Raw genomic sequence first — 16,507 nt, forward strand, 5'->3', positions numbered from 1 at the left:
CCCAATCCGGACTCATCAATCTCAAAGTCTTAGATCAAGACTGCTGAATGTTTTGGCCATAAACATACAAAACTTTGTACTGCGTTTATAATTTTTAAAAAATGATGACTAAAGTTTACTTTTGAAATAAAAAAGCTACTTCAGCCTATCATACAACTTCAAAAACCACTAACAAATGACCTCACTTTCATAAATCCACATTGACTCTACTCAATCCCTAGGTACGTTTAAGGGGTAAACAGTTCAAGGTTTAAGGGAGATAAGGGGCGGCACGGTAACGTAGTGGTTAGTGCTAAGTTTTATAGAGTTCACTGATTGTGATTCAATTCACGCCACTGTCTGTAAGGAGTTTGTACATTCTTCTGGTGACCATGTGGGTTCCCTCTGGGTGCTCTGGTTTCTTCCCACGGTCCAAAAACGTTCAGTTAGTAAATTGTGGGCGTGCTACGTTGGTGCTGGAATTGTAGGGACATTTGCGGGCTGCCCCCAGCTCAATTATTGGACTGTGTTGATCGTTGATGCAAACAACGCTTTTCACCGTATGTTTCGATGTACATGTGACAAATAAAACTAATTTTTGGGGGGATCCGAGGAGAGCTTTTTCTCATTCATTGCTTGAGAGTGTGTGGCGGAAAGTTAATCATTTAGGAACCACAACTGGTCCTTGTATACCGGTGGAAACACAAGACACTGCAGGTGCTGGAATCCAGAGCAAGAAATAACCTGCCAGAGGAACTCAGCGCGTTGAGCAGCATCTGTGGGAGAAAAGGAACTGTCAACACTTTGGGTTGGAACGCTGCATCAGGACTAAGATTGGAGAGGCAAGGTGGCCAGTGTAATGAGGGGAAGGGGAGTGGTGCGATGGAGCCCCAGGTGAGCGGTGCATTGAATAAGGGTGCAAGATAATGGGTCGGTACTGTCATGTAAGAGAGAGCAGCCAGAGGTTGAGTTGGGAGACAGTAAAACCTTGAGATTTGTTTGATCACAGGTAGCCACAAAGCAAGAAACCTGAAAGAACCTAATTAAAAAAAAGAACAAAAAATAAAAATAAAAGACCAACACTTGATACGCAAAAGAAAGAGAAAAAAAATTACACAAGCAATTAAAGTGAACAACAGCATTCCAATTCAAAACTAGAGCAGCCCAGAGTAGGCCAAAAGCCTTGTTTACCAGTTCATCATATTAGCGGACACAGAGCACAGCAGCCGGGGCAGTTTTCATAGCCTCAGCGACCATCACAGAGAAGGAGCGAAATCAGCTCTCATCTGGACGGACACTCTGTCTTTTCAGTCTACCTGAGCTGGCATTTAAATTGACCCAACAACAGAACACTGAAAGGCTCTGGCAGCCTGGAGAGATGAGTGAACATCGTGGAGAGCGACTGGCTCTCACCTCCGATCCCAACTCTGGTGTCCTTAAGAGAAGAGTGAAGATTGCACAGAACGAGCGAAATTGGCTCTTGCCTCTGATCTGGACCAGTGTTTAAATTGTCTAAACAGCATATCATACCTCACACTGGGACCTGGCTACTGTGAAAGGTTCAGCAGCTAGACCACCCTGGCCAGAGACCTGTTCCTGGCCCAGGTTTTGTCACCCAGCCCGAAGCCATTCTCAAGTCTTCAAGCAACACACATAAAAGTTGCTGGTGAACGCGCAGGCCAGGCAACCTCTCTAGGAAGAGGTACAGTCGACGTTTCAGGCCGAGACCGAGACCTTCCTATAGATGCTGCCTGGCCTGCTGTGTTCCACCAGCAACTTTTATGTGTGCTGCTTGAAATTCCAGCATCTGCAGATTTCCTCGTGTTTGCGTCTCAAGTCTTCAAATTAGTTTTGCACCCAGACTGATCCAACCTTGCACCCGAGCCAATTGTACGGGCATCGAAACTTCCCTGCCCAGACCCCGACTTCCCTGACAGAGGCAAACAATGAGAGAAGAGAAAAACTGAGAGGCAGATGGGGTAGGGGGAAGGGAGGCTACGTCCACACTACACCGGATAATTTTGAAAACACCGGTTTTGCGTAAAAACGATAGGCATCCACACCAGGCGTTTCTGAAAATACCTCCGTCCACATCAGAATGGGTATTTGGGTGAATCTCCTCCTACTGGGCATGCGCAGGACACACAGAAAACAAGCGAAGAGGAAACGGTATACTTGGTGTGCGTTTGTCCAGTTACAGACCAGAAAAACTTAAAAGGAAATTGCCAAACGAAAGACTTGGTGCGCATTTGTCCAGAAACATTTCCTACAGCCATAGTCTCTTCACCGATGAAAGGGATGACAACTACAACTAAATGCAATAAGGCTTGTTACAGGGCAACAGTGAAATTTGCTGTTACCTAATTTGTTTGCCTTTACTTTTGCCATGTCTTTGTATATTATTTTGCTGTATTTAACATGTGCAATAAAACGAGTTACTGGGCAGAAGTGACTATTGCATCTATTGAATGTTTGCACAAGCAATACGTTAATAAAGCACCTTGTTAAATGTATAAAACATGTCTGCATCAGTGTTATCTTGTATTTCCATACAATGTTACATTAGGATGTTACACATCTATTGTCAGATATTGTTGTTATGGCAGGGGTCCCCAACCCTTTTTTGCACTGTGGACCGATTTAATATTGACAATATTCTTGCGGACCGGCCGACCGGGGGGGGGGGGGGGTTTGCGGGGGGTGGTGTTCAAGTGGGGTTAAGCTCACCTCGAAATGTCTTTTACAGTTAGGGTTGCCAACTCCCAAATAAGGGACAAAAGTAGCAGTCAAATCCCAGGACACTTGTATTTACCCCAGGAAAGACTACCATGACCATGAAGCCTTGTGCGGGCACCTGTGTGCGCATGCGTGACGTGAGCATGCGTGTACGTGCCGATTTTTTTCCACAAATCAGTTTTGGCTTAATCTTCCCGACTATACTGTGCATACATTATTTCTTCTTTATATAGGCTGTGTATTTATCATATCATTCCTGCTTTTACTATATGTTAGTGTTATTTTCGGTTTTATGTGTTATTTGGTATGATTTGGTAGGTTATTTTTTGGGTCTGGGAACGCTCAAAAATGTTTCCCATATAAATTAATGGTAATTTCTTCTTCACTTTATGCCATTTTGGCATGAAAGGTTTCAAAGAAACGCTCTACCTTAGAGGGGGAAATACGGGACAAGGGCAGTCCTGTATGGGACAAACCAATTTAGCCCAATATACGGGATGTCCCGGCAAATACGGGACAGTTGGCAACCCTATGTTCAAGTTCAGCAGTGCATGACAGGGAATGAGGAAAGGTGCAGCTGACTCATATCGTTTCCTCGCGGCCCGGTAGCACATGCTTTGCGGCCCGGTGGTTGGGGACCTCTGTGTTATGGTGTTGGAGGTTGTGTTAAAGAAAACAACGAAATACCACGCTGCCACCACCATTTGTTCTGGCACGTCATGACAGCGTTTTTTAAATTAGCCAATTACCCTGTACACACTACAATGGCCAACTGGCATTTTCAGATTTAAACACTCTGGAGAGTGTTTTAGAAAGCTCCGTTTTCGGGGGAGGAAAACTCCGTTTCAGTGTGGATGGAGGGTCAAAACAAAGAGAAAAATCTTCGGTTACGGACTTATCTGGTCTAGTGTGGACGTAGCCAAAGTTGGAGACAGCTGCAAGAGGGAAATAAGCAGGATCACAGCTATCAGTGCTGGATTCTGCAAAGGAGGTGAGAATGGGGACCATTAGAGGAGAGGTGAATGGCAGTTGCTGAAAGCAAGAGTTCATATTTAAGTTTGGTGAAACAGTAATGGTGTCAGGCGTAGGGTCTGCTTGAGCTTGGTTGCCAATGATAGAGAAGCAGTTTACGCAATGCTTTACAATGCCAGCAATCGGGGGTCAATTCCTGCCACAGCTTGTAAGGAGTTTGTACATTTTCTTCGTGACTGCATGGGTTTCCTTGGGGTGCTTATATTTCTTCCCACAGTCTAAAGACATATGGCTACTGAGCTGTGGGCATGCTATGTTGGCACTGGCAGCGTGGTGACACTTGTGGGCTGCCCAGCACAATTCTATCATCCAAATAATCAACATATAATGTAAAAAGAATCGATTCCCTGTGGAACACCAGTAGTCACTGGCAACCAACCAGAAAGGCTCCCTTTATTCCCACTTTTTGCCTTCTGCCTGTCAGCCAAGGCCTTATCCATGCGAGAATGTTTCCTGTAATACCATGGGCTCGTAGCTTGTTAAACAGCTTCATATGTGGCACCTTGTCAAAAGCTTTCTGAATGTCCAAGTACACAACATCAACCGATTCTCCTTTGTCTATCCTGCTTGTTACTTCTTCAAAGAATTCCAACTGATTTGTCAGGCAAGATTCTCCCTTGAGGAAACTATGCTGACTACAGCCTATTTTACCATATTCCTCCAAATACCCTGAAACCTCATCCTTAACAATCGACTCCAACCTCTTCCCAACCACTGAGGTCAGACAAACTGGCCTATAATTTCCTTTCTTCTGTCTCTCTCCTTTCTTGAAGAGTGGAGTGACATTTCTAATTTTCCAGCCTTCCGGAACCATTCCAGAATCTCGTGATTCTTGAAAGATCATTACTAATGCCTCCACAATCTCTTCAGCCACCTCTTTCAGAACCCTGGGGTGTAATCATCTGGTCCAGGTGACTTACCTACCTTCAGACCCTTCAGGTTCCCAAGAACCTTCTCTCTGGTTATGGTAACTTCACACGCTTCATAACCCCTAACATCTGGAACTTCCGCCATACTGCTAGTGTCTTCCACAGTGAAGACCGATACAAAATATGTATTCAGTTCATCTGCCATTTTCTTGTGCCCATTACTGCCCCTCCAGCAGTTTTCCGGTGGTCTGATATCCACTTTCACTTCTCTTTTACACTTTATGTATCTGAAGAAACTTTAATATTATTGGCTGGCTTAAATTCATATTCCATCTTTACCTTCTTAATGACTTTTTTAGTTGCCTTCTGTTGATATTTGAAAGCTTCCCAATCCTCTAACTTCCCACAAATTTTTGGTCTATGATATACCCTCTCTTTGGCTTTTATGTTGGCTTTGACTTCTCGTTAGTCATGACTGTGTCATCTTGCCTTCAGAATACTTCTTCCTCTTTGGGATGGATATATCTGGTACCTTCCGAATTGCTTCCCGAAATTCCTGCCAATGCTGCTCTGCTAGTGTTAGAAACACAGAAAACCTACAGTGCAATACAGGCCCTTCGGCCCACAAAGCTGTGCTGAACATGTCCCTACCTGTTCTTTACCAAACAATTCAGGAAAACTCCTCTCTCATGCCTCTGTAATTCCCTTTACCTCACTGTAATACAGATCAGTACGTATGACTTGTCTTGTATGCAAGACAAGTTTTCACCCATCAACTTCCCAGCTCTTCACTTCACCCCATCCCCATCTCTGGGTTTCAATATCACTTACCACCTTGTACTTCTTCCTTCAGTCCCCCACCTTCTTACTCTTAATTCTCCTCTTCCTTTCCAGTCCTGATGAAGGGTCTCGGCCCAAAACATCAACTGTTTATTCTTTTCCATAGATGCTGCCTGACCTACCACGTTCTTAGAACCATAGAACCATAGAAACTACAGCACAGAAACAGGCCCTTTGGCCCTTCTTGGCTGTGCCGAACCATTTTCTGCCTAGTCCCACTGACCTGCACACGGACCATATCCCTCCATACACCTCCCATCCATGTATCTGTCCAATTTATTCTTAAATGTTAAAAAAGAACCTGCATTTACCACCTCGTCTGGCAGCTCATTCCATACTCCCACCACTCTCTGTGTGAAGAAGCCCCCACTAATGTTCCCTTTAAACTTTCCCCCCCTCACCCTTAACCCATGTCCTCTGGTTTTTTTCTCCCCTTGCCTCAGTGGAAAAAGCCTGCTTGCATTCACTCTATCTATACCCATCATAATTTTATATACCTCTATCAAATCTCCCCTCATTCTTCTACGCTCCAGGGAATAAAGTCCTAACCTATTCAACCTTTCTCTGTAACTGAGTTTCTCAATTCCCGGTAACATCCTTGTAAACCTTCTCTGCACTCTTTCAACCTTATTTATATCCTTCCTGTAATTTGGTGACCAAAACTGAACACAATACTCCAGATTCGGCCTCACCAATGTCTTATACAACCTCATCATAACATTCCAGCTCTTATACTCAATACTTTGATTAATAAAGGCCAATGTACCAAAAGCTCTCTTTACGACCCTATCTACCTGTGACGTCACTTTTAGGGAATTTTGTATCTGTATTCCCAGATCCCTCTGTTCCACTGCACTCCTCAGTGCCTTACCATTAACCCTGTATGTTCTACGCTGGTTTGTCCTTCCAACGTGCAATACCTCACACTTGTCAGTATTAAACTCCATCTGCCATTTTTCAGCCCATTTTTCCAGCTGGTCCAAGTCCCTCTGCAGGCTCTGAAAACCTTCCTCACTGTCTACTACACCTCCAATCTTTGTATCATCAGCAAACTTGCTGATTCAATTTACCACATTATCATCCAGATCATTGATATAGATGACAAATAACAATGGACCCAGCACTGATCCCTGTGGCACACCACTAGTCACAGGCCTCCACTCAGAGAAGCAATTCTCTACCACCACTCTCTGGCTTCTTCCATCGAGCCAATGTCTAATCCAATTTACCACCTCTCCATGTATACCTAGCAACTGAATTTTCCTAACTAACCTCCCATGCGGGACCTTGTCAAAGGCCTTACTGAAATCCATGTAGACAATATCCACTGCCTTCCCTTCATCCACTTTCCTGGTAACCTCCTCGAAAAACTCCAACAGATTGGTCAAACATGACCTACCACGCACAAAGCCATGTTGACTCTCCCTAATAAGTCACTGTCTATCCAAATGCTTGTAGATTCTGTCTCTTAGTACTCCCTCCAATAACTTACCTACTACTGACGTTAAACTCACCGGCCTATAATTTCCCGGATTACTTTTCGATCCTTTTTTTAAACAATGGAACAACATGAGCCACTCTCCAATCCTCCGGCACTTCACCCGTAGACAGCGACATTTTAAATATTTCTGCCAGGGCCCCCGCAATTTCAACACTAGTCTCCTTCAAGGTCCGAGGGAACACTCTGTCAGGTCCCGGGGATTTATCCACTTTAATTTTCCTCAAGACAGCAAGCACCTCCTCCTTTTCAATCTGTACAGTTTCCATGGTCTCACTACTTGATTCCCTCAATTCCATAGATTTCATGCCAGCTTCCTTAGTAAATACAGACGCAAAAAACCTATTTAAGATCGCCCCCATTTCCTTTGGTTCTGCACAAAGTCGACCACTCCGATCTTCAAGAGGACCAATTTTATCCCTTACAATCCTTTTGCTCTTAATATATTTGTAAAAGCTCTTTGGATTATCCTTCACTTTGACTGCCAAGGCAACCTCATGTCTTCTTTTTGCCCTCCTGATTTCTTTCTTAAGTATTTTCTTGCACTTCTTATACTCCTCAAGCACCTGATTTACCCCGTTTCCTATACATTTCATACAACTCCTTCTTCTTTATCAGAGTTGCAATATCCCTTGAGAACCAAGGTTCCTTATTCCTATTCAATTTGCCTTTAATCCTGACAGGAACATACAAACACTGCACTCTCAAAATTTCCCCTTTGAAGGCTTCCCACCTACCAATCACATCTTTGCCAGAGAACAACCTGTCCTAATCCACGCTTTTTAGATCCTTTCTCATTTCTTCAAATTTGGCCTTCTTCCAGTTCAGAACCTCAACCCTAGGACCAGATCTATCCTTGTCCATGATCAAATTGAAACTAATGGTGTTATGATCACCGGAACCAAAGTGCTCCCCTACACAGACTTCTGTCACTTGCCCTAATTTGTTTCCTAACAGGAGATCCAATATTGCATCCCCTTTAGTTGGTCCCTCTATATATTGATTCAGAAAACTTTCCTGAACACATTTTACAAACTCTAAACCATCTAGACTCCTAACAGTATGGGAGTCCCAATCAATGTATGGAAAATTAAAATCCCCTACCACCACAACTTTATGTTTCCTGCAGTTGCCTGCTATCTCTCTGCAGATTTGCTCTTTCAAGTCTCGTTGACTATTGGGTGGTCTGTAATACAATCCCACTAATGTGGCCATACCTTTCCTGTTTCTCAGCTCCACCCATAAGGACTCAGTAGACAAGCCCTCTAATCTGTCCTGCCTGAGCACTGCTGTAATATTTTCCCTAACAAGCAATGCTACTCCCCCACCTTTCATTCCTCTGCCTCGATCACATCTGAAACATCGGAACCCTGGAATATTAAGCTGCCAGTCCTGCCCCTCCTGTAGCCAAGTTTCACTAATTGCTACAACATCATAATTCCACGTGTCAATCCACGCCCTCAACTCATCCGCCTTCCCCGCAATACTCCTAGCATTGAAATATATATACCTCAGAAGATTTTTACCACCACTCACAACCTTTCTATCAGCGGATTTGCTTAAACTTTCAACATCATTTATTTCCACCCCAGCCACACTGTCAGCTCTGGCACTCTGGTTCCCATCCCCCTGCAAATCTAGTTTAAAGCCTCCCCAATAGCACTAACAAACCTCCCTGAAAGGATATTGGTCCCCCTGTGGTTCAAGTGTAACCCGTCTCTCTTGTACAGGTCCCACCTGCCCCAGAAGAGGTCCCATTGATCCTGAAATCTGAAACCCTGTCCCCTACACCAGTTCCTCAGCCACTTGTTCCTCCTCCAGAGCATCCTATTCCTACCCTCACTGGCACCTAGCACAGGTAGCAATCCTGAGATTACCACCCTTGAGGTCCTGCTTTTCAACTTCCTACCAAGCTCTCCATACTCACTATCCAGGACCTCTTCACTCTTCCTTGCTATGTCATTGGTACTGATGTGCACCATGACATCTGGCTGGTCACCCTCCCACTTCAGAATGTCATGCAATCGATCAGAGACATCCTTGACCCTGGCACCTGGGAGGCAACAAACCATCCTGGATTCTCTGTCACGACCACAGAACCTTCTATCTGCACCTCTAACTATCGAGTCCCCTATCACTACCGCTCTCCTCTTTCCCCCCCTCCCTTCTGCACTGCAAATTCTTCTAGCATTTTGAGTGTGTTGCAAGACAGGTTTTTCACTGAACTTCAATACATGTGACAATAATAAACCAATTTACAATTTAGGCAGAAATTCTCTCTTTGGGATTTGCCTTCTGTAGATAGAGAATACTTGGGCAATTTTCCACATTGCTGGACAAATGTTAATATAGCAGCTGTTCTAGAACATCATTAGAATCAGAAACAGGTTTATATTTGTTGTTTTGAGGCAGCAGTAATGTAAAGACAAACAATCATTATAAATTACAAAATGCATAGTTGCAAAAGAAAGGAATGATGAGGTGGTGCATGTGGGCTATTCAGAGATCTGATGGTGGAAGGGAAGAAACTGTTTCTGAATCACTCAGTGCATGCCTTCAGACTCTTGCACCTCCTCCCTGATACACTGAAATAATGGGTTGCCGAGTTCCTGAAAGTGCGTCTGTACGTTCAAGGTAGTAATGAGAAGAGGCATGTTCTAGATGGTGAGGTTACTTAGTGATGGATGCCACCTTCTTGAAGCACAGCCTCTTGAAGATGTCTCCAGTGGTGGGGAGATACTGGTCATAAGAGATCAGAACTACTATTATACCTTTTAATACTACTTAATTGAAATGTTGAATGTGACCTCAGTGCCACTGGATCAGTAACCTAAGACTCTTGGGCTGAAACGTTGAATGTTTATTTCCCTCCATAGATGCTGCCTGGCCTACTGAGTTCCTCCACCATTTTGTGTGTGTTGTTCTGGAATACACATTCAGTAATATTACCATTATGCTCCTAGTCTAAGGTATATTCTGGACAACTCTTTGAAGGAAGGAACTTGGCATTGACTGGTCAACATGGGGCAATGATTGTGGCACTAATGCTGAAACATTCCTGTGCAATTTCAGAGGTGCCACTGACATTAGGTTGAAAGTGGATGTCCTTCACTTCAACCAGCACAGCCCTGAAACGTGGCATTACCTGGTACGTGGGGATCCGTCAGCCCTTGAGGGATAACCCACTGATCCACTTGCAGCTTGAGAGCATTGACCTCATCAATGTCACCAGGGACCCTGCAGAGAGAAGGAGGTGCACACAGGTCTCAGCAGAGCTGGAATTTTATTCTGAGCCTTACGTCAATGAGCAGCTCCCCTATTACGACCCTCCCCTGCATCCCCCCATGCAAGCACTTCAACTAACCACCTTTAGTCAACTGCAACACACCCCCACCACCATTCTCCCTTCCCAACCGAATGTGAAACATGACTGTGGGCCACAGCATTGCTAATAGCAGATTGATAGGCCAGTACAGGGAGAAACATTGCAAGTCATAAAACAAACAGTGAAATTGATGTGTGTCTGAAATAATTTTTCATTTTTAAGAGTCTTTGCATCTCTCTAATGCTCAGAATCAGGTTTATTATCACTGACATACACATGTTGTGGAATTGTCATTGTGAGGCAGCAGTACAGTGCAAGATGTAAGAAGTATTATGTTACAATAAAAATATAAAAAATAAATATGTAGCACAGAAAGAGAGCAATGCAGTGATTAGTGTTCAAGGGTTCATGGATCCTTCAGAACACTGATGGTGGAGGGGAAGAAGCTGTTCCTAAAATGTTGAATGTGTATCTTTGGGCTCCTGTACCTCCTCCCTGATGATAGTAATGAGCAGAGGGCATGCCTTGGAATGTGAGGATCCTTACTGATGGATGCTGCCTTCCTGAGGAATTGCCTTTTGAAAATGTCCACAATGGTGGGGATGCTAGGGCCCATAATGGAGCTGGCTGAGGTTACAACCCTCTGCAGCTTCTTCTGATAGTCTTGACTCTTTATTCCTCTCCTGTCACAATGGGGGCACTGGTATCGGACCCAAATGCAAGACACAGACAATGAAATACAAGGAACAGGACTTGACTAGAGTAGGGACGTAACAGGATATAGACAAGGAGCAGGAACAAGAATGCAGACTTGGGCTAGGAACATGGACTAGACAGGGAACCTGGACAAGGAACTATGAACTAGGAGCCTGGGCTAGGGAAAGCGGGACCAGGACTTGGAACCATGAACTTGGAGCCTGGGCTTGGGACTCCGAGCCACAGACTGGACAAGGACCCAGCACCTGGGTCTGGCCTCGGGGTCGGACCCCAGAATTTAGGCAAGGACATGATATGGCTACAGGACAGGACGTGGCTGGGGTCTTGGATCTTGAGGCTGCAGGCTGGGAGCTGGGGTCTTGGAATATGGAGGCTGATAACTCAGAGGCTGGAGCTCAGAGACAAACTGGGAACTGTGGATCAACAGAGAGCCGGGACTTATCCTTCGAAAAGCCAGGACTCATCTTTAACTTGACACTAACATGAGACTGGACAGTACACAGACATAGAGCTGGGACTCATCCATAGCCAAGCTAGGACTCAACTTTATCTCCACACCAAGGTGGGACAGGTCCACCTGTTGGTTAACGGCAGAATGGCCAGACTTACCCAACAGAGGCAAAGACAAGACAGATCCCCCCGCAGGGCAACGGCAAAACAGCCTGACTTACCCCACAGAGGCAAGGACAAGACAAGACAAGGCAGGAACCCCCCACAGGGCAACGGCAAAACGGCCTGACTTACCCCATGGAGGCGAGGACAAGAAGAGACAAACACCAAAGAACAACAGACAGTTTCATCCCTCCTTCGGGGTAGCTCCAAGTCTCAGTTCGGCCAGCAACCTCAGCTGGCTATGGAAACAGCCGGATCCCTACCTAGCTCAGAGTGGCTGACAGGCACTCAGCTGGCCCAGGAAACAGCCAAATCCATATTGCAAAGACAGCTCCGACTACCGACAGCAAGGCTCCATGGAGCAATGGTTTTCTAACGTGGCCTAAAGATGGCAAGTGGCCACTCTAGCCTTCCACCGGCAGGTTGCTCCCAGGGAATCTTGACAAGACAAACCAGCAGCTCACACTTGACCCCAAGGCTCCTTATATCCCAAGACCCAAGATGGGAATCAGGTGCCTATGATTAACTCAACCAAAACAAGGGACAGCTGGAAGACCCGGAGTCCTGAGTCCACAGACTGGACCGTGAACCGGAATGCAGACTTTACGGACCGGACCATAACATCTCCATAGATGTTGCCTGACCGGCTGAATTCCTTCAACATTTATTTATGTGCTACTCTGTATTTCCAGCATCTGCAGAATCTCATCTGATCCTGTGCAGTGGCTCCTTCATACAAGATGGTGATGCAACCAGTTAGAATGCTCTCCAGGGTACATCCATAGAAATTCACTGGAGTCTTTGGTGACATTCCTCAAACTCCAAATAAAAGATAGCCGCTCGTGTGGTTTCTTCATAATAATTGCAGGACGGTGAGCTGTATCTCTGCATTTGGGTCTGTTGATTCTCCTGTAAAGAACCCCTGGGATATGACTAAGTGTGACATGTGGGAAATGTCATGGGACATTGTGTAAGCACTTTCCCGTTTTTGTTGAAAAATTTGATGTCTAGTTACAGCATAGTTGTAGATGGGGACCCTCACCATGCAGACCATGCTCTCTTCACGCTGCTGCCATTGGGAAGGAGGCACAGGAGCCTTAGGTTGCACACCACCAGGTTTAGAACAATCAGGCTACTGAACTGGCGTGGATAACTTCACTCACCTGAACTCTGAACTGATTCCACAACCGACAGACTCTACAGGTCATGTTCTCAATATTATTGATTGTTTACTTATTTGATATTTTTTTTGTATTTGCAGAGTTTGTCTTCTTTTGCACATTAGTTGTCTGTCTTTGTGTGTAGTTTTTCATTGATTCATCTGTATTTATTTGCATCCACTGTGACTTGCCACAACTAAGTGAATCTCAGGGCTGCATATGGTGACGTATACACACTTTGATAATAAAATTATTTTGAACTTTGAACAGGGTCGCAAGAGGCTGCAGAGAGTTGGAGAGTCAGCCGGTTCCTTCACAGGCGCAATGCTCTCCCATGATCAAGAACACTTTCAAAAAGCAACACACACTAAATGCTGGAGGAATTCAGCAAATCCAGCATTTTGTGTGTGTTGCTCAAGATTTCCAGCATCTGCAGAAGCTCTTGTGTTTATGATCTTCAAAAGGCGATGCCTCAAGAAGTCAGCTTCCATCATTAAAACCGTCACCACCCGGGGCATGCTCCCTTTGCCTTGCTACCGTCAGCAAGAACTCACACTCCGCACTTGAACAGCTTTTTCCCCTCCACCGCTGGATTTCTGAATGGTCCAGGAGCCCATGAACACTGCTGCAGTATTCCTCTTGCACTATTTATGTACTTATTTTAGTGACATAATAATTTTACAGCTTGTACTGTCACAGCTGCTGTAAATTTCATAATATATGTTAGTGATAATAAACCTGATTCTGGTTCAGTTTGACTGACCAATCAATTGCCTAGGGGAGAGAGGCTTGCTGACTACCTGCAGAAGGGAGTGTAGGGTGAAACAACAGGTGGGACATGTGATAAAGGTGAATCCTCCAGGAGTTCATCAAATGGGAGTTATGCAGTCCTGGAGATGTTATGTTATGGGATGTTGCGTTAAAGTTGTATAAGACCTTGGTGAGTATTTTGTGTAGTTCTGGTCACCTACCTACAGGAAAGATATCAATAAGATTGAAAGAGTACAGAGAAAATATACAAGGATGTTGCTGGGACTTGTGGACCTGAGTTAGAGAGAAAGAATACACAACAGTACAGCACAGTACAGGTCCTTCAGCCCATGATATTGTGCTGATCTTTTAAACTACTCTAAGATCAAACTAACCCTTCCTCCCCACATAGCCCTCCAATCTTTTATCACCTAAGTTTGAAAGAAAGCCCCCCTAACCATTGAGCACATCTACATTGTAGGAAAGCAGCATTCATCATCAGAGATCCCCACCACCCAGGTCATGCTCTTTCTTGCTGCTGTCATCAGGTAGAAGGTATAAAACCCTCAGGACTCTCACCACCAGCTTCAAGAACAGTTTCTACCCCTCAACATAAAAGGGTATAACTGCACTCACTTGTTCCATCATTGGAATGTTCCCATAACCAATAATCTCACTTTAAGGACTCTTTATCTCATTATCTCATATTCTTGTTATTTATATTTGTAATTTCACAGTTTGTTGTCTTCTGTACTCTGGTTGATCTTTCATTGATCCTGTTATAGTTACTGTACCATTCTATAGATTTGCTGAGTATGCCCACAGGAAAATGACTCTCAAGGTTGTATATGGTGACATATATATACTTTGATAATAAAACTTACTTTGAACTTTGAATAGATTAGGACTTTATTCTCTGGAATGTAGAAAAATGAGGAGAGATTTGTTAGAGGTATACAAAATTATGTGGGGTTTAGATAGGGTAAATACAAGCAGGCTGTTTCCACTGAAGTTGGGTAAGACTAGAACTAGAGGTCATGGATTAAGGGTGAAAGATGAAATATTTAAAGGGAACCTGAGGGGGAACTTCTTCACTCAGAAGATGGTGTGAGTGTGGAATGAGCTGTCAGTGTGGATGCAGGTTTGATTTCAACATTTAAGAGAAGTTTGAATAAGTAATGGATGGGAGGGGTATGAAGGGCTATGGTCAGAGTGTGGGTTAATGCTATTAGACAGAATTATAGTTCAGAGCCAGACTAGATGGGCTGAAGGGCCTAATTTGGTACTGTAGTGTTCTATGATTCTACGAGTTGGATGCATCAGTGACTGAAGAAGCTGGACCTTCTGGATTTCGGTATAGATAAGTACAAGGTAATGCATTTTGGAAAGTCAAACTGGCGTAGGACTTACACTATAAATGTTGGGGCTCTTGGAAGTACAATGGAGCAGAGGGACTTAGCTATGCATGTACATTATTCATTGAAGTGGTGTCACAGGTAGACTGGGTGGTGAAAAAGGTGCCTAGCATGCAGGCCTTCATCAGTCAGGACACTGAGCATAGCAGTTGGGATATCTTATTTGAGTTGTGTAAGTTTTTGGAGTGCTGCGTACAGTTTTAGACACCCTGTTGTGGGAAAGACATGGTAAGACTGGAAAGAGTGCAGTGAACATTTACAGGAGTGTTGCCAGGACTTGACCGCCTGAGTTACAGGGAGAGGTTGGTCAGGCTAGGTCTTTATTGTTTGGAATGCAGGAGAACGAGGGGCAACCTCGTTGGTATTTAAATCTATGAGAGGTATAGTTAAGGTGGATGGTAACAGTCTTTTCCCCATGCTGGGGGAGTCTCAACATGAGGGGCTTAGTTTAGAGCAGGGGTGGCCACCCTATGGAATGCATGCCCAAGATGGCACGTGAAAAGTTTTGTTGGCATGAGGCTTGGAGAAACTCTGTGTTGCGTAGACAGCTACTCTGGTAATACCTATAAAACTTTGCAAATACCATTGAATGTTTGGTGTGCTGGGATCTCATATAATATGTGGAATATTATGAAATTATACATTTCTGAAGCCAGAATAATGTCCATTGAGTAGGTCCACAGATCAAATACATCAAAGGTATGTCTTTTGTAAACGGATATTGGAAAATGGACAGTACTAGTTCTTTGACATCCCACACCTTGATTAGTTCTTATCTCAGTCGATTATTCTCTTCATTTGGTCAGTGAATTTGACCTTGGGTGTGATGATGGGGTTAGGTGAAGAGGGGTTGGAGGAGGCTCATTTGAAACATTATCCAAGTTGTCCTGATAACCTTCGATGGCTTTAACCAAAATCAGCAGAGCTATCTCTCCTGTCCGTGTGCTCTAACCCCCACTGCAAACGTACATCGGGAAGAGATGCTTAGTCTCGGAATATTACAGCTCTAAATCAATAGTGGTAGCTAGCTTCGGTCGGAGATTGATCAGCCATAGTCTAAGGCTACGTCCATACTACGCCGGATAAGTTTGAAAACAAAGCTTTTTCTCTTCATTTTGAAAACGGAGCTTTTCTAAAACACTCTCCAGAGTGTGTAAATTTGAAAACGACTGTTGCGCATCGTAGTGTGGACAGGGTAAATGGAGAGAATTAAAAATGCTGTCATAACACCACCAGAACAACAATGCTTTTTCTGCTTTTGCTTGGTACTGCGCAAGCACTGGCGGACGGCTGTTATAACGCGCAGTTTGTGTGAACGGCGTGAGAATTAAATTGTAAAGTGAGCTTTTTTGACTAGATCCCCTAAATTGATTTGATTGAGTCTATCTTTAAAAATATTAATGTCAGAAATACTGCGCAGGTCTGGCGGCAGAAGATTCCACTCTCTTGTTGATCTTGGGTAGAGGACGGCTTCATGTGTGTGTTGTTTACTTTATTGTCTACGTTAATAGCTTGTTTGGAGTTAAGCATCTCCACGTTCTCCACTGCTTTGCTGACTTTGTCGTCGTTTGTAA

At 44.3% G+C, this 16,507-nt stretch overlaps 1 protein-coding gene across 15 annotated transcripts in view; it reads right to left on the reverse strand.

Moving 5' to 3' along the window:
* The window catches only part of arhgap39 (Rho GTPase activating protein 39), a 722,701-nt gene that overhangs the window by 45,671 nt on the left and 660,523 nt on the right, over positions 1-16,507 (reverse strand). For 14 of the 15 annotated variants that reach the window (XM_063044607.1, XM_063044609.1, XM_063044605.1 and 11 more), the window contains one exon: positions 10,100-10,191. The exons of the other annotated variant lie outside the window; for it this stretch is intronic. In XM_063044607.1, the coding sequence (XP_062900677.1) occupies positions 10,100-10,191 (92 nt within the window). The remainder of the gene's footprint in view (positions 1-10,099; positions 10,192-16,507) is intronic. 15 annotated transcript variants of the gene reach the window in all.

The sequence above is a fragment of the Mobula hypostoma genome, chromosome 3 (genome assembly GCF_963921235.1).
Source record: "Mobula hypostoma chromosome 3, sMobHyp1.1, whole genome shotgun sequence".
Taxonomy (NCBI): Eukaryota; Metazoa; Chordata; class Chondrichthyes; order Myliobatiformes; family Myliobatidae; genus Mobula; species Mobula hypostoma.